The sequence below is a fragment of the Elgaria multicarinata genome, chromosome 1 (assembly GCF_023053635.1).
Source record: "Elgaria multicarinata webbii isolate HBS135686 ecotype San Diego chromosome 1, rElgMul1.1.pri, whole genome shotgun sequence".
In the NCBI taxonomy this organism is placed as follows: Eukaryota; Metazoa; Chordata; class Lepidosauria; order Squamata; family Anguidae; genus Elgaria; species Elgaria multicarinata.
The window spans coordinates 195328505-195350680 of record NC_086171.1 but is presented as its reverse complement, the minus strand read 5'-3'; the positions used below and the strand labels follow the sequence as shown (position 1 = coordinate 195350680).

General features: G+C 42.8%; 1 protein-coding gene across 2 annotated transcripts in view; it reads left to right on the top strand.

Moving 5' to 3' along the window:
* The window catches only part of PEDS1 (plasmanylethanolamine desaturase 1), a 33021-nt gene extending 16127 nt beyond the window's left edge, over nt 1-16894 (top strand). The window contains exons 3-6 of one of the 2 annotated variants that reach the window (XM_063146175.1): nt 10705-10796; nt 12371-12515; nt 13777-13986; nt 16125-16894. In XM_063146175.1, the coding sequence (XP_063002245.1) occupies nt 10705-10796; nt 12371-12515; nt 13777-13986; nt 16125-16246 (569 nt within the window). In that variant the 3' untranslated portion in view covers nt 16247-16894. Of the gene's footprint in view, nt 1-10704; nt 10797-12370; nt 12516-13773; nt 13987-16124 lie in introns of both variants that reach the window. The other variant, XM_063146166.1, reaches the window with a different exon arrangement.
* The last annotated feature ends 5282 nt before the right edge of the window (nt 16895-22176 follow it).

Below are 22176 nucleotides of genomic sequence, written 5' to 3'. Positions count from 1 at the left end.
TATTGCAAAACAACTTGTGACTCTAGCACTTAGTTCTTTAACTTTGCCAACATGGGATGCTGAGGTATATATCATACCTCATCTGGACAGCTTGAACCATCCCTTGCTTTTTGTAATTAAGTGCATGCAAAACAACTTGTGAATCCAGCACTTAGTTCTTTAACTTTGCCAACGTGGGATGCTGAGGTATATATCGTACCTCATCTGGACAGCTTGAACCATCCCTTGTTTTTTGTAATTAACACTTAATTACAAAAAGGAAGGGATGGTTCAAGCTGTCCAGATGAGGTACGATATATACCTCAGCATCCCACATTAACTTTGCCAAAGAACTAAGTGCTGGATTCACAAGCTGTTTTGCAATAACTGTCAAAAAAGTTTTTTTTTTCACTTGTCAAAAAAGTCTCTAACAAGATTTGAAAGTGAAGGGATGAAATCCTATGCGCTTAAAACTTATAATCCTAAAGTGGGTTTTGATAAATTGCAGATCAGTGGCTTCCAAAATGAATTTACCCAAAGGTTAGAAGGTGTTCAGCTTTTATTTGTAAGAAGTTTAGGTGTTAGAGCTATAGTGCCTCACAACATTGTTGCTACTACTGTCTTTTTGCAGGGGGTAGGAAGCCCAGTGCCCTCTGGATGTTCTGCACCAAAACTCTCGTAATCTCTCATCATTGGCTATGTTGCCTGGGGCTGATGGGAGCTGCAGTCCAAGCCATGTGGAGGGGACCAGATTGCCTACCCCAGTCTATAGCAATTCCACAGTGATGGAGCTCATCATATAAGAAGTCTAGCCACACTAACGTTCAAATAGGCATATGAGAATAAATATTCTAGTCCTTCCATTCCACTTTGTTTTGTGTGATGTTCATGGGCTCCTTCATATTAACTATAGAAAGTTTCTTGTCTGTGTTTTGTGCTGTTGACTGGCTAGAGAGAGAGAGAGACTGTGGGCTCTGGAGGACCCTGTAAAGGCCTGTCACAAAAGCTGTTGTGTTCTGTATGATATGAGCAGACTTTGATTGGACTGCATATCCTGGATTGTATTACTTGCAGGATTCTTTCCTCTACACCTCCTGCAGTGCAGTGGGATGGAACTGAAATAAGATGGCAGGTGTCAACTTTGTCTGCACTGGTGATTATAGCGAGGCAGGGGAGAGAAGGACTGGGTCTACTCTTAGCTTTGATCATCAATGGTAATGCTGGTGATTTTAATACCCCCCTCAAAAGGCCTAAAGCTTGTGTTTGAGAATAAAGAAGTGGGAATCCATGAAAAATATGGTTGGGGTTGGGAATTAGAGGACGTGTCCTCTGAGGCCAATTCTCTCCACCACCTATAGATGCCTTAGAGCCGGTTTCTCCAATCTGGTGGCCCTCCAGATGTGCTGAATTACAACTCCCATAATTCCCAGCCAACATGGGAATTGACTATGCTGGCTGGGAATTATGGGAGTTGTAGTTCAATGCATTTTGAGGACCACCAGGTTGTAGAATCTTGCTTTAAACTGTGAGGGGGGCACTCCTCTTTTGCTGTTTTAAAGGATCTTACAGGGGGAATTTGGTCTCCGAGAACACACACCTGAAGGCATGCATGATCCAAGCTCAGCTGCACATCCCCATTTAAGTCTTAGTTCTTCCATCCCAACTCTCAGCCTTGGCCAGCTGAGATCTTGTTCTGGTGTGCTGTTCTTTGCTGCATGTTTTGGGACTGCATGCACATGCAACCTTGGCTCTTCTGTGCGGAGCGTCTGTTCCCCAGTACAGCTTCGTCTTACCTTAAGAGTCACCCCTGCCAGCTGTGTTCCACTGTTGCCCTCTTCCCAGGCATGTTTTGGTTTCCAGCATATTCAAAAGCTAGCTGTCCTGTTTAGTAACATGGGGAATGATTCTCTCCACTTTCAAATGCTTACTAGGAAACCTAGGAACTTGCATGCCAAGTGAGGGATACTAAATATTCTGAGGTTGGTCTACTTTAAAGTACCTGGCCCTTGAATGTGTTTTCAGGCAAGTTTTTCCTTGTGTATTATTTAATAAGCATTTGGGAAGAGGACTGTCTGAACCATCTGCCACTTGATAGCTGCCTTAACTTACCCTGGACCAAAACAAAATTGTGTCTTCTCTCTGTATGATTGACTGCATTGTGCATTTGAAGAGCCTATAAAAGCTTGTGCCCCAACATATTCATTAGTCTTTAACTGGGATGAGGCTCCTGTTACCTCCCAGATGTTGTTGAGCTACCGCTCAGAATCCCTGTCTAGGTGATGCTGATGGACGTTGGAATCCATCAGCATCTCGAGGACCACATTCCTCACCCCCGCTTCATAAATGTGCGTCTAAACTCTGTTTTAGGTTCTGCATCAGACTAATACATCTATCTCTAGAATTTAACTCTGGCCCGATGCTCTAGGAATATGTGGGTGCAGCCCCTTGAAATGGGCTGTTATGTATGTTGGCACACATGCACATACACATGGATGCATAATCCTTAACAATTTGGTTTGTGTCAAGAATGAAATATTCCCTTTCTGGAAGACATTCAAATTGTTGCTGGGCAAAGGCTGTTGACACCTGTTTTCTGTAGACATCCATGCTTTTGAAATTATATCTAGTGTAAAGGTGTGTGTTTTGAGAAACATGCCAGTTTTGGGAGTCGCTTGTCCCTCATAGATGTTGAAGTTTTGGATATTTAAGCAGCCATAGGGGCTTAGGAGGGGAAAGACTCTAAAGCTAGCCACCAGCTGCTCTGGAGCAGACAATCTTCTTACTCCAAAGGTTTGCTTAAGCTTGTACGTTGTCTTGCATTTCCTCTCCCAAACAGGCCGCTTGAGAGCAGCTCACTGCTTGTTCCAGCTGTATAGCCCAGTCTGGCTAGGAACCAGTGGCAGCAACAGGGCGTAAAGGAAAGTTGGTGATTACGTCAGCCTGGAAATTTGACAATAACAAAAGATGAAAGCTGTACTGGAACCAGCCTTAGAGAGGATGCTTGTGGGAAAGGGGGAGAGTTGATGTGTTGGACTCAGGCAAGGGGACGAGATTGCTACTGCAATCAAAAGAGACTGAATTCATTCATTTCAAGAGTCAGAAAAGGCATCTAAAGAGGGTGTCACAGCAGTTGTATGAGTTTAGGGAACATGGGAATCATGCGCTAGAAACATGAGAAGTGAACCCTATGCTGGTCCTTCAGAAGAGCCCCTGCAATGCTTAGTTCCATGAGACTGTGCCGTTCCTGCTGAATTTTGCTGATGAGGTGACATTAAGCACTGAATACTCCATTGTTCTTAGGCAACAGTGAACCTCTTACTCTGCTTGAGGGCTGAGCATGGACATCTTGACAAAGAATATTCTGTCTGCTCATAAAGCCTTGTCCAGTCACAAACTGGATGGCATGAGTTCTGCAGAGACCTTAATGGGAACACTGGGTTCCAAGTGCAGGTTGTGACTCCATGCAGGGCTCTGCAAATATCCACTTGGCTTACTAGCCAAGTCTCCTTCCTCTTCGTTACCAATTCCCTGAGTCCTCCATCAAGCAGAGAGGGCCGCGGGGAGAGGCAGAGTGTTGCATCGCTTGTGCAGGTGCTTGGATAAGGAAAGAATTGGTGTGAGAAATGCCTGTTGTTTCTTTCATTATCCAAACTGTAGCACAAGGGAGATTTCTTTTATGGTTGTTCTTGCCATTGGCAAGGGGTGGTTGCAGAATTGTGATGCCTGTTTGCATATGAAGTGGGAGAGATGATGGAATGGAGAGTTCGGTGCCTGAGGGGAGGCAAAGAAATCCAAATGATTTCTAAAAACTATGTACAGTATCAGATTATTACAATTTCTGTGCATCAAGGACAAGCAAGTCCTAGGTTGCAAACTGAGACTACAACTCTCAAATGCAAGAGCAAAATGCATTTCTGCCTCTAGGGGGCACTGCCATTGAAGCAGAGGCTGAAACTGATAGGGATAGCTATAGCTAACCCCCTTTATCTCAGTTCTTTTTATTGGAATGGGTGAGTTACGTCTGCTTGACACTGTGGAGGACTAGCGGAGACATAATTTTCTTTGTTACTAATGTTGATTGTTTCTTCTGTGTGTGTGTTTTAAATAGTTTTTAGCCTGCTCCTCATGAACTGGCAAAACCAAAGAGGTTCCTTATAGTTCAGGAGCTTGTAGCTCCATTTGTTACAAAAAAACAAAAGGGAAAATTTAAAGAAGTAAATTCAATTTGTAATAATTGTTTGAATACACTGTACTTTTAATATACCAAATGTAATAATATCATGCCAAACCAACTTGTACATAATTACATTTTATGTTCTTAAAGTAACAAAGTGACTTTCAATCTGTAAAAAGCGCTAATACTGCATTTTTTTCAATTTTTCTGAAAATTTCTATTTTTTTTTAACCCCCAAAGAAAACCAGTTTTTTTCCATTGCTTCAAAATTTTTGAAAATTTTACATCTCTAGGCATTCATCTGCTACTGCCCCATCTCTAGATCAAGGATACACAATGTGGTGCACAGGAACACCAGTGCGCCCTGGGGCACCAGAGCACCATGGAGCATCTTTCTTGGAGTCTACTGAGATTCCTTACTCCCACTTTTTTAAAAAAAATTAAAAAGGCATTTTCTTTACTGGCAGCTATGACTGCTTCAAAGCAAAGAGAGGGCCTCCAGTCTCGGCCATATTCCGAGAATGACAAAAGCTCATAAACAGGATTCACTAATTGATCCAAAGTAAAGATCAAATTACCCATCCAAGCCCTCCATAAAAACATTTTCTTAAATCTGGGTTTCCCAATAGTCAATTCAGCATGTGAAAATGGCTCAAAACGTAATTGATGTGACATTATGTGCCAGATTTCTCTAATAGCTGAGTCTATGGAAGGAATCCCCATTTATTTTAAAGCTATCTATTTGGAGTGAGGATCAAGACAACAAGATTCTAAAACTGTCCAAGGTGGAGAATCTAATCTAATTGGAAAGACCCAAATTTAGTACAGGTCAACGAATAGGCAATATCCAGGAAGCCAAATCCACCTTCTATAGTTGGAACTTGTATACTTTTCAAGAATATTTGTGGCAGGACACCGCTCACAAATGTACAAAACAGAGCCTTGAGGTTTTTTGAAAATATTTGCCATGTATAAATAGAGAAACATATAACTTCCTGACTGTTAGAGCAGTATGACAATGAAACCGATTACCTAGCGAGGTCGTGGACTCTGCCACACTAGAGGCATTCAGGATGCAGCTGGACAGTCATCTGTCAGGGATGCTTTAAAGTGGATTCCTGCATTGAGCAGGGGGTTGGACTCGATGTCCTTACAGGCCTCTTCCAACTCTACTCTTCTATGATTCTGTTATAATAAACAATCCGAGGTATAATATTTATCTTAAAGATATTTATCTTACCCTGTGAGGTCTCATTAATCAACTTATTCAAATTTAGCTTGATCATCTGAGAGATGTCTCTGGGAATAAGTATTCCCAAATAAGTAATAAAAGCTGGGCACCATTGAAATTGCCAATTGGCTGATGCACTGTGAGTTATAGCAACTTCAGTCAGCACCAGTACTGACCTTGACCAGTTAATTAAGTAGCAGACAAATCGCCAAAAGAGCTCAGTTCAGACCTTTGGCTGATCATGTGAAGCTCCCCCTCCCATGTGTTCAGCCTATTAAAAAGTAGTTTCCCACTTAACACAAGGGGGTTCTTAACTTCATTAAATGTTTGATCGGTCAGTTGGCCAGCATCCCAAACTGTACAAAGAAACTACTTGGGCTTTCTTTGTACAGTGTTCCCATGATAGGTAATCCGTGCACCCACCTCTTCTAGTAGGGCACTTACTTTTCAAGCCTTGAATGTGATCCGTGTTTAGTTGAATTACTGCTCTAGAATGTTCCTCCTTGGAATTTTCACGGTGAAATGGAATGAACTGCAGCCTATAAAGCCACTTGCATGGCCTGCTGAGAACAGCAGGAGCTCTGTTGAGTCACTTTGCTTCACTTGTTGCAAAGTACCACATGTAAATTCTGGTAAGGGCCAATCTTCACAAGGAGCTACTGTTCATGCGTCAGACGTCATACCTGGCATATGAATCATGAGACTCTCTGTGTTTGTTGCCGTACTCCATAAGTGGTCCATTCAGATGAGAGTGGTTCTCCTTGTCCTCCATCCAGCATTTGACAATCCTTTTATTTCTTTTCTTGATAAGCTGTTCCAAGCAGTGTTTTCAAGATGTTCCCCATTTTCCCTGAAAAACGGTATTCAGACCTGAGAGGGGAACCTATGCATTTGACTGTATCTCCCATATTCCATGCTGACTATTTATACAGCTTGCTTTATTATAGTGTTTTAAAAAGAGACAGAGAGAGATGCTCACAACTTCTTTGAAGAGTAGGAGTTAATGCCTTGTGCCATCTGCAAGGTGGCATGACTGGGGGTGACCTTTACCACCACCACCACCTTTCTTGTGAAATAGCAAGAGGCTTTGCACTGAAATACATTTCACCGTTGCCATGGAGTGCTGATGGGATGTAGAGTCCAACAGCATCTGGAGGCCATAGGTTCCCGCATTGCTTGGGGGTAGAGCACACACTTTGCATGCAGAAGGTCCCAAATTCAGTCCCCAGCATCTCCAGGTATAGGTAGGAAAAACTCCTGCCTGAAACCCTGGAAGAGCCATGATGAGCCGGTGTTGACAATACTGGGCTAGATGGACCGAGGGTCTGACTCCTCGTTATAAGGCAGCTTCCTGTGTTCTGCCCCTGTTACAGAAGCTGTCGGGTTGGAGGCTAGAGTTGCCTGCTTTCTTGAAAATGACAGCCTGCCTGTTCTTTTGCCTTAAACAGCAGTACAATCTGCATAAAGCAGCAAGTGATTCTTTCCTTGGCAAAGAAGTAAGCATTGTTAGAGCCAGTAAAATGTTGGTGACTAGTGGCTCTGCCTCTGGTAAGCAGGACCACAGTTTAGTTAGCACAGGAGTAGAGGAGCACTGGATTTGGCAACATTCTTAAAAGGGAAATGTTTGGACTAGGTAAATATTAGGGGTAAATCTGGCTACTGCCATTGAGATGAATGGGACTTGAAAATGACTAACTTGCAGTGAGCTGTGCCCTGAATAATACCGCTTAATGCAAATGATGCAAAGACGGCACCCATAGTAACCAATATGCCAAAGTTTTCATTTTCTTCTACTGGTATTCTATGTCTTCTTGGAGTGGTTCTTGTGCTGTCGGTTTGACTTGCTTTTCCTTGCCACCAGAGACTGATTGCAGTCTTGAGAGTCTTCCCTGAATGTTTTGTAGCTTACCAAGAATCTCGGAGGCCACAAACACAAATCACCATCCCACAATTGCAGCAGATGGAGGAGATGCATCTTGCATGCTACAAATTCTCTCCAGTGGCCATTGCTTGTGGTCAACAGGCTGCAAGGAGCCATGCTCTTCGGGTGGAGTTTCTCCAGGCTGATTTATGACAGTGGCTAGAGTTGGGATGAGTGGCCCTGTCCGAGGGCTTGTACTCTTGAAACAACAAACCATAAAATATTTATTTATTTATTGCATTTCTATACTGCCCACTAGCTGAAGCTCTTTGGGCGGTTTACAAAATTAAGACAATTCAAAGTGTAAAACAACAGTATTAAACCATATTATAAAATACAGTATAAAAGAACAACCAAGATAAAAACAGCATGGAATCATAAGTAACAGCCCAACTAAAAGAGCAGCAGTTAAGACATTGGAAGCCTAATTAGGAATATGCGCAGTGTAATTAAATCTTTGCCTGCTCAAAAGATTTTAATAGGGCCTTGTATAAGCAGGCCTGTTTTAGCATCACTTGTCTTCATTTCTTGTGCTCATTTAACTCATCCTAGTTTTCCTCTTGGCCCAACTTGCTTTCCAGAGCAGTTCTGTTAGGTCCCTGTTCTGCAGAACCATTTTGGATTGGGGGGAGGAGAGTGTTCAGGCATGTTGCACTTAACATTCAAACTCAAATAAAACCATGCATATTTATGCTTTGTTGGGAGAGATGGGTCTGATAGCTGTTTACATTCAGGAAGGCTGCTTTGGATGCAATGCTCCCCTTATATTGGGGATGGGGGAATGAGCCCTTAGAAAATGGTCTGATCTGTGATACCTTTCTGTGTATAGATGGGGGAAATGCGCAGTGCGCTGCTAAAAGTAACCTGCTGTCTTCTGGATTGCTGCTCTCTTCTGTCTGCAATCCAGCTAATTCTGAAGACAATCCTGTTAACTAGGATCTAAGAGAGCTGATCTAAGTAGTCTGATCGGAAGGGGAAGTTTGGCTCGCCAGTCATGATTTGTGTGAGCCATGTGTTTGGATTTGCTCGTGGCTGAGGACAATGCATGAATCAAGTGCCTTCTTCACAAGCACCTCCTTGTAACTATGTTGGGCCAAAATAGGCATGACGTTGGCTGCATGAAAGCATTGAAATGCAGGTTGTTGTTGTTTTTAAATGAAATAGCTGTTGCAGGAGGCTCCAAGCACGATTGGGTTTGCAGCACTTGGGAAAGGGGCTTACCCTTGCTTCCCGTGGTGGTCCTTGCAAATATCTCCCCTCCCAAAGGTGCTGTCAGCATGTACCTTACCACTGACCTGTGGCCCTTCTCCCACCTAACCTAAATAGCTTCAAGCAGAGGAAAGTGTTACTGCTATTCTGAATAGTGAGATCTGTTCTACAACAAACAAATCTCACCTTTTAGTCAAATCTAAATTCTTTATTCATTATCTGATTTTAATGGAGTTTTTGTTATTCCTAATCTACTTGGTTACAGCCTATCAGTCTGACCAAAGGCCGAAACCCACTCCTGCGTTATTTGTGAAGGAAAACTGTGCTATCTTGGAACTAACTTCAAGTACTTGATTAGGCTCCAAGCAAATATGTACATGTTTCTCATTGCCAGGTTGCTAGTGTCTGGATCAGTGGGTAGCCTGAACTTAAATTAATCTGACTCTGGTCTCCCCAGTCTCCTCCCCCCCCCCCAATTTGATGAATCGCTTTTGCAGAAAAGCACTCTAAAGTGTGTGTTTTAGTAGCATTGGAATGTAGCAAGAGCTTGTGTAGCATAGATGTGATTCAAAGTTTCCAGGTCACATCTTGCCTTTGCTATAAAACCCACACTCTTAGCTTTAGCCTTCTGTGTGCAATCGGGGTGTGTGTAATACAGACCTACCTTATAGAATGCTTTAAGAATTGTTGAGACAATATATTTATGGTGCACCTTGAACTCCTGAAAGTGCTTATTTATTATGAGTGCTTATTGGCTATGAAGATGGGAAATGGAAGGTGTGACATGTTTCTGTGATGTCCATGAAAGCACATACGTATTTGTTTACAAGAAGGATTCACAACCTTTTTGACCCAGCAGGCCATATGTGCTTCTGGCTTGGGTCAGGGGTAGCCCATGTACGTACGTGTACACACACACACACACACACACACACACACACACAGAGAGAGAGAGAGAGAGAGAGAGAGTCTGGCTTATTATATTAAACAATCCCCTTGAGGAACCATGGTTTATTGTTTTGGGGGGTAACAAGACACACTGCATGATTAACAAGACACCCTGTAGAAAATGTCCTGGGTTCAGACAACATACTAACCCATGGTTCAACAAACAACCTATGGGTCAACAATAGTCCACACTCAACCACTAAGTGTGGGTCAGCGTATTCTGTGAATAGCCCATAGAGTCTGAGGATCTTAGGAGGTGTGGGGAGGGGAGAGCTGCTGTCCACCCCTTCTCCAGTGATGCTGGTACAGATTGGTCTTTCTTCACTGGTAGCAACCAAGAAAGAACAATCTGAATCAGAATTCTCCGGGGAGAGAAGGTTCTTCACTCTCTCCCTCAGGGATACTCATAGAAATAGTTTTATCTCACACTATCGCCCCGCTCGGGCTCTCCGCTCCTCTGATGCCATGCTTCTCGCCTGCCCTAGGACCTCCACTTCCCTTACTCGGCTTCGTCCTTTTTCTTCTGCTGCCCCTTACGCCTGGAACGCTCTTCCAGAACACTTGAGAACTACAAACTCAATCACTGCTTTTAAAACTCAGCTAAAAACTTTTCTTTTCCCTATAGCCTTCAAATATTGAGTTTGTTCTGACTCTATACTGTTAGCTTCACCCTACCCGGTGCCTGTTTACACTTCCCTGTGCCTGTTTGCATTCTCCTTCCCTCTTTACTGTTTACTACAACTTATTAGATTGTAAGCCTATGCGGCAGGGTCTGGCTATTTACTGTGTTATCTGTACAGCACCATGTACATTGATGGTGCTATATAAATAAATAATAATAATAATAATAATAATAATAATCTCACTGGTAGTAATGGTACAATTGGTGGGAAATCAGGGTAGGGGGAATTTGGAGGCTGGAATCAGGGGATGGTAGGGGAGGGGGGGGCACAGGTTGTGCGCCCCAGTATACAAGATTCATATACTATTCCTGATAGCATTTGTGTAGGTGACCAAAGTTGGATTCTTAATACACGCAGCAGTCTAAGAAGGAAATGGATTGTTTAAAAAAATTCTTATGTGTTGGGAATTGGTCACAGAAGTGATCTTGTCTGGAAAATGTTTCTGGGATATCAGTGTTTATATACCTTCATGCTGTTAGAACTGTATAAAAAAGTAGATTCTCTTGTTCTAAATGCCTAATGGGGGTCTCTTCTCTCCCCTCCCTTTTGTATCTTAAAGTTGCAGGAGTTGTTACTGCTGACTTCGTCTCTGGTCTAGTTCACTGGGGAGCAGATACCTGGGGATCTGTAGATCTGCCAATAGTTGGAAAGGTTTGTCTATTTGTTTTTGGTTTTTTTAATTAATAGGACATTTTACAGGATCATCTGGAGGCTATTAAGACTTTTCCTCTGTTCATGGCTGAAGCTTGCTAGATATTATACTGAAGTTATGCAGCATTTGGGTGCAGATCCACTAAGCAGTTTGAGAAACTTGAGTTTCACCATCTCAGAATAAGCCTCTTCAGATATCATGGCCAAACCACAGTTTAGCTGCTGGACATGCTTTGGGCTTACCTGCTCCCACCAATAACCTCCTTTATGTCCTGGTTTGAAGTAACCACAGTTTGCCCTGATGTCTGGATTGAGTAATTATGATTACCACAAATTATAATCAGTCTCCAAACCAAAACTAGAAACCCATGTCAAACGGACTTTAATTCTGGTTTGGAGATTAACTATGGTTTGGGCAAATCGTAGTTGCCTGATTCAGATGTCATAGGAAACTCTGGTTATTGCAAACCCAGAAATGAGGGAGGAAATCTAAGCATGCAGGGGGAGTAGGAACTATCTGAGCCCCACACACATTTCTAATATTTGGCTGTGATACCTGAACTAGGCCAATGTTACTAAACCTCATGCTTTATGATAATTCAAAATGTGAAAGCAAAAAGGAGGCCAAATTGTTATAGTATGTCAACCTGAAGTGAAAGATCTTGTTTGGGCATGCATTCTTTCAGAATAGGACTGCAGGAATACATGAAACACATCTACTGACTATTTTGGAACTTTTCATGTTGATAACAACAACAAAAGTGGCAACAGAAAGCACAATGCACACCTTGTGCTTCTTCTCCCAAGCTTCTGCTCCTGTTGCTAAAAGATTTTGCAACCCTTCACCGTTCGGTGTCTTAATGCTAGCTAATGCAAGCACCTTCTCCGCTGATCTGTCTGAAGAATGTATTTGATCTTTCCTTCCCTGACACCTCTTTATCCCATCTTAATAAGCTTGGTATACTTAGAGTAAAATTGACATGTAGTGCCAGGCTAAACTTGTTCTAGGTTGAACACGCCAGAAAAGGCTGAATAGCTTTCCCCCACCAAGTCAGGCCCTGCTGCTGACTTCTGAGATTACAGCATGCATGGTGCTAGGCTAACTTCCACTTTACTATCAACTTATCTTTTAGTTGTTTGCTTGCATGGTGATCACACTGTTCCTATAAATACAGATGCTAACATCTATTAACTCAGGCCAATAATAGCATAGTGCCTAATCTTAAACCAGAAATTCCCACATTCAAATCTCACCTCTGCCGTGAATTCAGTGGACAAGCCACTGAGTATCATCCTCAATTCCCCAGATGCCTTTTTGGGGCAGTTATAACCTTGCTTCTCCTAATGAATTTATTACAATGATATAGTGCTTGTAAATATCACAGGCAGCTAGATGACTAGCTAAGTGAGAATCCCTTCCAGGTGACAAGCCAGGAGGTGGTTCTCTTTTGAGCCTCAAGTTGCCAATTTAGATATGTGTGGGTAGAAAGGCTAGTACAATTTGTATGGGCTAGAAGCTTCAATGAACATGGTTTCTTTTAAGGCTGACACCTCTGCCTTTTTATTATTTCCAGGCTTTTATCCGACCCTTCAGAGAACATCACATTGACCCAACAGCGATTACCAGACATGACTTCATAGAGACCAATGGAGATAATTGCATGTTGGCGGTAGTTCCATTGGCAATCATGGCCTACAAATTGGTTTCTTTATCACCAGGTGAGTGAACTGGGCAAACTGGACTTGCAACCTCCGTGAAGTGCAGTGAATGGGCCTTTGTCCTCTGAAGAGAGGAAGGGTTAAACCAGTTTTACTGGTCCTGCAGAGAATGAGGAATGAAGTCTTTTCCTCTTGTTCATGTGGCAGGGTAGTGTTAGAGCAGGGGTGGGGGATGTGTAGTCACTCGAGATGTTGTTGGACTGCAACTCCCATCAATTCTATGCAGCATTGCCAATGGTAACATCTTGTCGGACCCGTGCAAGAGGTGCCCCTGGGATTAAAGAGACACTTCAGTTAAAATAAAATAGGGGATGCTATTAAGTCTTGCCCTAGCAAAAGGAAAGTGGGAAAATGCCTCCCTGAGCTTGGAATATTGACTTTGACTTCGCACTTTGACTTCGCACATGAAGCACAACCTATTCGGAAATGTCTCAATTACTTAGAGTATTCAGATGGGCTTGTGTGCTAGCACTAATGACACTGCACTTGCATAAACCAATGCTTGTGCAACTTGATTAGTACTTGAAAGGGGCATTTCCTCTCGAAGTATGGCAAATTGCCACTTCCCTTGCAAAAGCTGATGTTAGGTTGTGCAAGCATTGTACAGCTGGATACTCCCATTACTTTGTCACAAAGCATCCAACACAATCCATTTAATCATAGAATAGTAGAGTTGGAAGGGGCCTATAAGACCATCGAGTCCAACCCCCATCCTACATCCTTTAGTTGTAGGATGACCTGAACACAGGTGGAGTAAGACCATTTCTCTGGTGCAGTTAGCCAAACATAGCAAGTGTACGCTAGTGCTCAGTGTTAAAAGCCAGAGAGTGTGAAGGGAAAAGAATCTTCAAATACTCAGTCACATGTTGAGTGTTTGCTGGGGAACTGGAGAGGCAAACAACATGTGTTGTCATCAGAACATAATTAGCCTGTTAAATCAGACTTTATTACTCTGGCGTAGCATCCTATCACCAATGTTCAACCAGATGTTCCAGGGAAGCTTGCAAACAGGGCGTGGAAATGGCCATTTCTTATTCTGAGTCTCTGTTCATCAGTTATCATTATTTGGCATTTCAGAATGTCTCTGGGGGTGAAGATCACTCAGAAGCTATGGTGTCACAGGATACTCTGCTTAAATTTCATCAATCTGTAGAAACTTCTGTGTGTGAATATGCTGTGTCCAGTCTTGCATGGTGAGCTTCTATTGTGAGGTGATTTCAATGAGAGTAAAGTAGATCCTACTCTTTCTTTCCTCCAGAAGCATTACACCAAACGTGCCCTTGGGAGTGTTATGTCTTTGCGCTGGCTGTATTTGCAACCTTGACAAACCAGATTCACAAGTGGTCTCACACCTACTTCGGTCTTCCTCGCTGGGTAACGTTCCTACAGGACTGTCACATTATTCTGCCACGGAAACACCACAGGATCCACCATGTCTCTCCTCATGAAACCTACTTCTGTATTACTACAGGTAAACAAAAGTGAAGCCCATTGAGGCTATTCCTGAAGAAGCCCTCCTTGCACCTGGAAGATAGTAATGTAGATCGGTCAAGGAGTGGTGCTAGAAGGAAGGGTGCTGAAATATTCCTGGGTGAGCAAAACATCACCTGTGGAATTTTGGATCTCTCCCATTGCTTTAATTGCAGGTTGTCCAATATTATGAATGTCTCAGTTTGTGACTTGAAAATCAAATTTCAGTGGCTTACAGCTAGCGCCAGCAGTCTTTCATGTTTTGACATAGAATAAATGGTATTGGTTACTGTTTTTATAAACATCACTGACATTTGATCTTGGTTTATATTTGACAACAATGCATAATTTCAGGGTGTATTGTTGGTATTTAATAGATAGCACACTGTGATATTCAGTAGCTGAGGTGTAATGCAGTTTAGTATTTGATTGTTGGTAGCTTATTTGGTGTTTTGATAGCAGACGCTCATATTGGCCAAATATGAAGTACTCCACTTTTGTCATCCTTTAAGTCTATGGTCAGATTCTGAACATGAGACTTGCGCAGACTTCAGAATTCTTGTTTCGCTTCTACTTACAGCAAATCTCTCATCACCTGTCTTCCTCAGCTTTGCCTGCAGAGGAAACCATTATTCTTTTTTCTATAGATCAGGGATGGCGACCACCTGCCCCGCCTCCTCCCACAAACCCTGCTGCTTCAAGGTTAGAGGGGGAACGATTCCCTGCTAGTATCTATCAGAGATTGAAGATAATGGAAATTCCCCTGTGTGCTGCTACTGCCCAATGTAGGATGGTGAGCAGTGCACTATGTGACTCACCTGTCCAACATCCTCTCCAATGGAGGAAGACATCGGCAGGAAAAGCTGCCCTGGTCAAGGCCCCAACTGCAGGAGAAGGGCATGGTAGTTTTGCCTGCCTCTTGTTCTCCCGTCAGGGAGGTTGGAGGGCAGGCAAGGTGCTGGGTGAACGCTTCTCCACCTAGCACTTTGGTCAGGGTGACTTCAGTGCACTTGGGAAAGCATGGCTGCACTGTAGCCAGGTCCCTGGCCGAGACCCTGGGGATGACCCCTTCTTTCCCCAGTTGGGAAAAGCCCCAGAGCACACCAAAGCTGGGTCTCTGACCAAAGCACCAGCTGGTGGATGCTCCAGCCAGCGCTTCAGCCAGGGAACAAATGATGTCAGGGGCCGTGATCAAGTGGAGGTTCTCCAGTTCTCCACCCCTACTATAAAGCCTCTTTTCTCATGGCATAGCTAACACAGTGCACACCCACTTTTAAAGGGGACCTGTGGCTGATTGGCATGACTTCTTTAAAGCTAGACTTGGTAAGCCCAGTTTGTGTTCGCATGCAGTGACTAATCACATACACATTTGCGGTAAATCTAGCAAGTATGTCAAATATTACATCAGCTGATAGGTAGGGATACAGCAAATCTGTGCTAGTTCAAGAGGCGCTTTTAAGTATTGTTTGTAGAACACATATAGCTTCAAAAATGAAATTCTGCAGTTATGTGGGCATCTTCAGAATGCACTTATATTTATGCTTACTTGAAGTCAGTTCTACATATATCAGTTACTTCCACCTAACCTGCATAAGTTTGGGTTGCACAGCTCTTCTCCTGAAAGGACCAAATCTTATGCCTTGCCTTTATTTGATATGATAATATCCTGGCTCCAGGTTACTTAAGGACCACCAATACCCTTATGTGTGTTAAGATTATTGTGAGACTCTACCCACTGCACCACCATTTAAATCTGTAAGGTTAGTGAGCAGTAGAGACAGGGACTTCTCAGTGGTGTCCCGTGCCCTGTAGAACTCCTTCCCAGCTTAGATCAATCTGTTTTAAAAAGTATTTGTTTTCTCTGACTGTTAATTGAAAGGGTTTTTATTATATATACTGCTCTTTCTACTGGTTCATTGATTTTAAAAATAATTATGGTTTTATAAAACATGCTATATTGATACAGAATTGTAATGTTTTATTCTTGTAAACCACCTTGGGAAAACCCTCTTTAACGGTGGCTATGAAATGCATGAAATAAAAGTAGTTTTAAAAATGTTAAAACAAATTAATGTAAATATCTATCACTTTACTTCTTAATTTAAATCCATATCCTTCTCCCTTTCTATAATCTTTCAGGCTGGCTGAACTACCCATTGGAGAAAATCGGATTTTGGCGGTTCCTAGAGAATATAATTCAAGGACTGACAGGAGAAAAACCTAGAGCAGATGACATGAAATGGGCTCAGAAAATTAAATAACTCTTGCCATGCTTCTGCTGTCCTTATACTTTGTTGCCAATGTTTTTAAAAGAAAAAAGCCATCAGCCAAATTAAAGACTTGCAAAGAAATAATGGACTAAAGCACAATGCTTTTAAAAAGTGCTAACAGACTGCAGTTAAAGGACTCACTCTTCAAAATAATACTTGAAAATGCAAATGGCTTATTCCCGTTTGTACTGAGCACCTTCTGTTAGCCACATCTGCCGATGTTGAACGTTCCCATCCTTGAGTCTCAAAAAGCCATTAGTTGGAGAAGACAGTGCACCATTTCTAGTAAGATATGTCGTTGGCACAGTAAAATGTGTTGTATCAACATGAATTACCACTTTGAAAGGAGTTTTAAGAAAATGTGGAATAACTAAGATAACAAACAAGCACTATATTTCAAGGAGCAGTTCGAACTTACTGCATGAAAATCAGCCAGAGGGGAAGGAAGTTTATGAAACGGTCACCTCTTCAATGCATTTAGTGTTTGGTACACCTTCCAGATGCTTTCATCCTTGCTATCATGTCAAGTCTTAGTCCTATGTGGTGTGCAACAGAAAATTTGGGAGTCTCATTCTGCTAGTGGATCAAGGCTCCTTACTGATGTCTGTCTCCTGAAATAAACAAGTGTTCTACTTCCTTGATATTTGAGCAGACCATTGCTGTAGAAGCCTATAACTAACTAAACATGGTAGCAACCTGGGGAGATGCAGAACACGTTCTGCACAAGTGTCAAACATAACACTTGTGTCAAATCAGTTAGTGTTCAGTGATTGGATTTGTTTCTGTATGATTCCTCTTCCAGTAATCATTGTTTAAAGTAGTTCTAGAAAATTGGGCACATCGTTAAATTTATGTTAGAAGGGATAGGTTAATGGTGTGTGTTTTAAAAGGTGCTTGCTCATTCATGTAAATATCATAAAGCCTTAATCTCTTTGGTGTAACATGGAATAATATTTTAATGTATGGTCTGAATGTATATAATTTATAACAAAGCAGTTCGATTATACTAATTGCCTTTTGTTAAGTCTTGTTGCATTTTGTTCTTTTTTTCCCTCTTTACTTTTTTGCGATTTGAAGGTAAAACTGGCTCTCTAGGATTTCATCAATAGGCAATTACAAATCTTGGAGAATTGAATAGGTCTTGAACACACTTATGAAGCCAGTAGTAGATTTCCTACTGATACCTATAGAAGACTGTTGAAATATTCTGTGCCCTACAAAACAAGACCTGTGTATGTATGGTAGATGTCGGTACCTCTACAAAACATATTAGATGTGCAGCCCTATAATGTAGCTGCTCGCGTTTTTAAGTATTTGTTGAAACTAATAGTTGTTCTCACTTGCCTTCTCTCCCATTTCCTATACAGTATTGAGACCTCTCTCTTTTAAGTACAAAATTCCTAGTTTGCTGCCAGATTTTGAGAGCAAATTGCCACTTTTCCTTTTCCATAGCAAGCTCTAATGGTGTTGCTGAGTTACATCACCCAGAGGTGGGTGTATCTCATCTCTAGTGCACATACATATAAATGCATACAGGTGAATGCTAAGGGACTGCATAGCCTGCATTTCACCCACAGTGTGAGTGAAGGCTGCTGAAGGCATATGTTCTATTTATAATGTCCAGGGATGGGGGAACCTGTGGCCCTGTTAACTTGTGGGACTGTTAATTCCCATCATCCCCAGCCAGCCTGGCTAATGTTCAAGGATGATTGGAGTTATCACTCAACTTGGAGGGCCACAATTTCTCCATCCCTGCTATATTTATTTATTTTAAAAAATTATAACCCGCCCTATATTCTTAAGATCTCAGGACAGCGTACAGATAAAAGCATACAGTATAAAACAGTAAGGCAACTGTGTTTTCCTATATCTTCAGCAGCTTCTAACTACTATTGGGTTGTTTTTTAAATCGGTGGGGGACAAGTTCTAGTAAATGAATACTTGTAGCTTTGGTAAGACTAGCAGTGAGAGCGTGTATCTGTAACAATCCTTGGTACTGAAATAATAAAGTTGTAAGGGTGGAATGTATTGCTCCCATCAGACCAACATAGTTCCTGGAGGGCTTATGCCCATCTTGTCACCCTTGCAGTTCTGCAAACTTATTTCTTTAAAATGTGGGATGGCTGCACAGGCATTGTGGAATCAGTGATTGCAAGAACTTGGAGCTTAGATTCTGACTGGCTTCTAAACGTGCTTTGGCACATACATGCTGACCCTTCTCTTCTCCCACCACCATATTTCCTTTTGCAATTTGTTTCGTCTATGTTTTTTCTTCTTTTTCCTCATAAGCTCATAGAAGGGCCCCTGGCCCATGGGGGTGGAGTGGGAAGCTGGGTACCCATTATGGCCACTTCAGAAAATAATGTTGGCAATTGTTCCTTCAATGTGCTGTTTGAACGAATGGAGTCTAATGTAAGGAATTAGTATAATCTGCCTTGGACTTGTAGGTACAACAAATCAGCATGCCTATGAAGTTCTCCTGGAAGCACCTTCAGGGCTATTTTTGTGAAAAAATAAATCTTAGTGCTATTCTCAGTAGGGCTCTGCTCTGCTTCTCTTCGGGTTGGAGAAGCAGAAGCGGATTGGGGTGCTTCGCCTCCCCTTAAGGCGGAGGCGAAGAGGATCGAGGGGGGCAGCGGAGCGGATCGAGATAAAGGCGGATCCTTCGGCTCAATCCGGAGCTCAGGAAAAAAGGTAAGGGGGCCTTACCTGGCGCTGCCACCGCCCATGCAGCGACAGCAGAGCCAGGTAAGGGGGGAGAGGGGGTCTTAACTGGTCCGTCGTGGCCCATTGCCGGCTTCACTACAGCCTGCAGCTCAACCCGGAAGTGTACACCCCAAGCGGGGCGTACACTTCCGGGTTGAGCCGCGGGCTCTAGTGAAGCTGGTGATGGGCTGCGACGGACCAGGTAAGTGGTGTGCGTGGGGGGGGGGGGGTTTACCTGGTGCTGCCCATGTGGCGACAGCGGCAGAGCCAGGTAAGGGGGCAGGGGGGAAGGTTCTTACTTGGTCCGACTGCGGTCCGGTGGCGGCTTCAACTGAGCCCGAGGACTCAAACTGGAAGACCAGGCCGTGGCTGCAGCCTGGTCTCCGTTTGAGTCCTCGAGCTCAGTTGAAGCCACCACCGGACCGCGGACGGACGCAGGTAAGGGGGGAGGAGGGAGGGGGCCTTACCTGGCACCGCCGTCGCTGTGGAGCTCCAATTCGGATCCATAGCGAAGCAGACCCGATCCTGAAGTTGTGGATCGGGATCTGAAGCAGATCGGGAGGTCCGTGCACAGCTCTAATTCTCAGACACCTGGCAGAATCAATTGAGCTAAGAACCAAAGTATTTTATCAGTCCACTTGTGCAAAATCATTGAAGATAAACTGAACTAAGATCTGTTAATGCACCTCCTCCACAGTTATTAATATCCCATAATCACCCATCACCTGTTCTAGGGTTATGCAAGGGTTATTTAACTCGTCCACGATCCCTGCTGTGCAGGCTTGGATGACACAAGCCGGGGCTTGAATATTCAAAAACCACATGGTATGTGCTGCACCTTACTGTGGCTTAAACAAGCTATGGTGGGCAACAGTGATTGTGTAACCTGGGTCACAGAGTAAGTCTGTGGTCCATTTATTCCGTTATGAACAATAGTGATTCGAAATAGCTCTCTGGGGTTTCGGGTAGGAATTATTCTATCCCTACCTGGAGATTACTGTTTTTGCACTTGGGACCTTCTGCGTGCAAAGCAGGTGCTCACTGCCACCCTTCTCTGTAACAACAGGCTGGAAGCAAGTAGTGCTTTTAGAATTTCCCACTTTTCAGGCACAGCTGCAGTGAAGGAGAAAGGGTGGTGGTTAAGTGAATGGGACCCATCAGGTTTGTCGAATTGAAGATTAGGATGGTCAGTCAGGCTGCCCACATCCCATTTTGAAAATACTTGGAAAGTGGGTGGCACAGGGCAAGGAGGTGTTGATGGGCCAGGGAATGGAGGTAGGTAAGTTTGGAGAAAGTCAGAGGATAGGTCTTGGTAGGTTTTGACACATCAAAAGTGGGGCCTGACCCATTTGGATGTGGGGTTCACTTTAAATAAAATCTGTCTCTCCTAGCAAATACTAGATATTCTTAGAATCCTAGAATAGCAGTTGGAAGGTGCCTACAAGGCCATCCAGTCCAACCCCCTGCTGAATGCAGGAATCCACCATAAAGCATCCATGACAGATGGTTGTCCAGCTGCCTCTTGAAGGCCTCTAGTGCGGATTTTAATTCTAAAATTTTTAATTCTAAATTAAATTAGATTTTAATTCTAAAATCTGAATTATGAAGAAAACCAGCAAGCTATTATTTTTTAAAAATTGAGTCATTTTGAAAGTAAAAAATGGCTTCCAAACAATAAAGCATGTTTATTAGATCTCTCATTTCCTCGAAGGGGCTCCAAGTAATGTAAATGGTTCCAATCTCTCTTGCCCAGTGTTATCCGCACAACAACCCTGTGAGGTAGGTTAGGCGGAGTGACTGTGACAAACTTAAGATCACCCAATGAACTTCATAGATTGAAGCTGGGTCTCCCCAGGCCTAATCCAGGACTCTTAATTGTACACCACAATTCTTAATTGTACACCACAATTGCCGTATTCTTGCCATTTTCTTTCAAATTCAGAGTCCTCCTATGTATATAATTGTCATCCAACCTGTGGAAATCCACCACCCCCAGCCTTGCATTTAAGCCATGGATGTGGAACTTGGGGCCTTACAGATGTTTTGGCCTATAACTCCCATAATCCTTCACCATTGGCTATGTTGGCTAGGTCTAATGGGAGTTGTAGGCCAAAACCCTTGGAGGGACAGATGGAAGTGGGAATGTTATTTGCGTATCCCTTCAGAAAATGTTATTTATTGTTAAATTTACTGTATGGTTTTTATTTTCTAATTCTCCTTGGTAGATATGAATGGCTTTTCAGAGTTGAGTATTTCTCTAGCTGTGCTCACATTTATTCAAGCCAATCTCATGGCTGTTGGTGGTTATTAAAAAAATAATCTGAGAAATGGGAATACTGGCTGCACTTTGGCATCAGCTATTGAATTTTACAAAGTTGATGCAATAATTTCTTAGGTGAATGAGGTCTCCTGCTGGACACAACTGGGTATTGCAGGAAGAAAAAAATGTTGACTGGGATCCAAACTGGTACTTCCAGCATGCCAAAGGGCTTCAGTAGGATCAGGGGGTTGTTTCTTAATGTAAGACCATTGGCACCACATCATAAGCTGCTTTGGAAAGTCTCCACTTCAAAAGTGGTTTTCCCTATAGCTACTGTTTCAGAAATAACATAAGAATAGCCCTGATGCTGGATCAGACCAAAGGTCCATCTAGTCCAGCACTCTGTTCACACAGTGACCAACCAGCTGTCAAGGACCCACAAGCAGGACACAAGCACAATGCCACCATCCTGCCCATGTTCCTCAACAATAGGTGTGGATAGGTTTATTGCTCCAAACACAACCCCAAAGTCTCCTTTGCCATGTAGAACTAGTCACTGTAATCTTTGGGATCCTGTGCAAAATATTTCAGAGGTCTAAAACATGTACCCTCAATTGAACTTGATTTATGTGCATGTGGGGATACAGCTTATATTCTTGCACTTACTGATTTCCACCCCCATTCTCCTCTGTGCAATGTTTCTGAGTTAATGCAGCTTTAACCTACATTTTCTCATTTTGGCTCTTTTAAATATTCTACCTCAATGTTGGTTTACCAATATTTTTCATTTATACCAACCATTTTACGTGCGTTTACCATTTGAGACTATTCATGCATATGTTTGCAAGGTAGAAATCAACAAGAAGGACATACTCTTTTCAATTAAGGTATTTTCCTGCAATTCAAGCAGGGATGGGCAATGTGTGACCCTCCAGATGCCCTTGGACTGCAACTC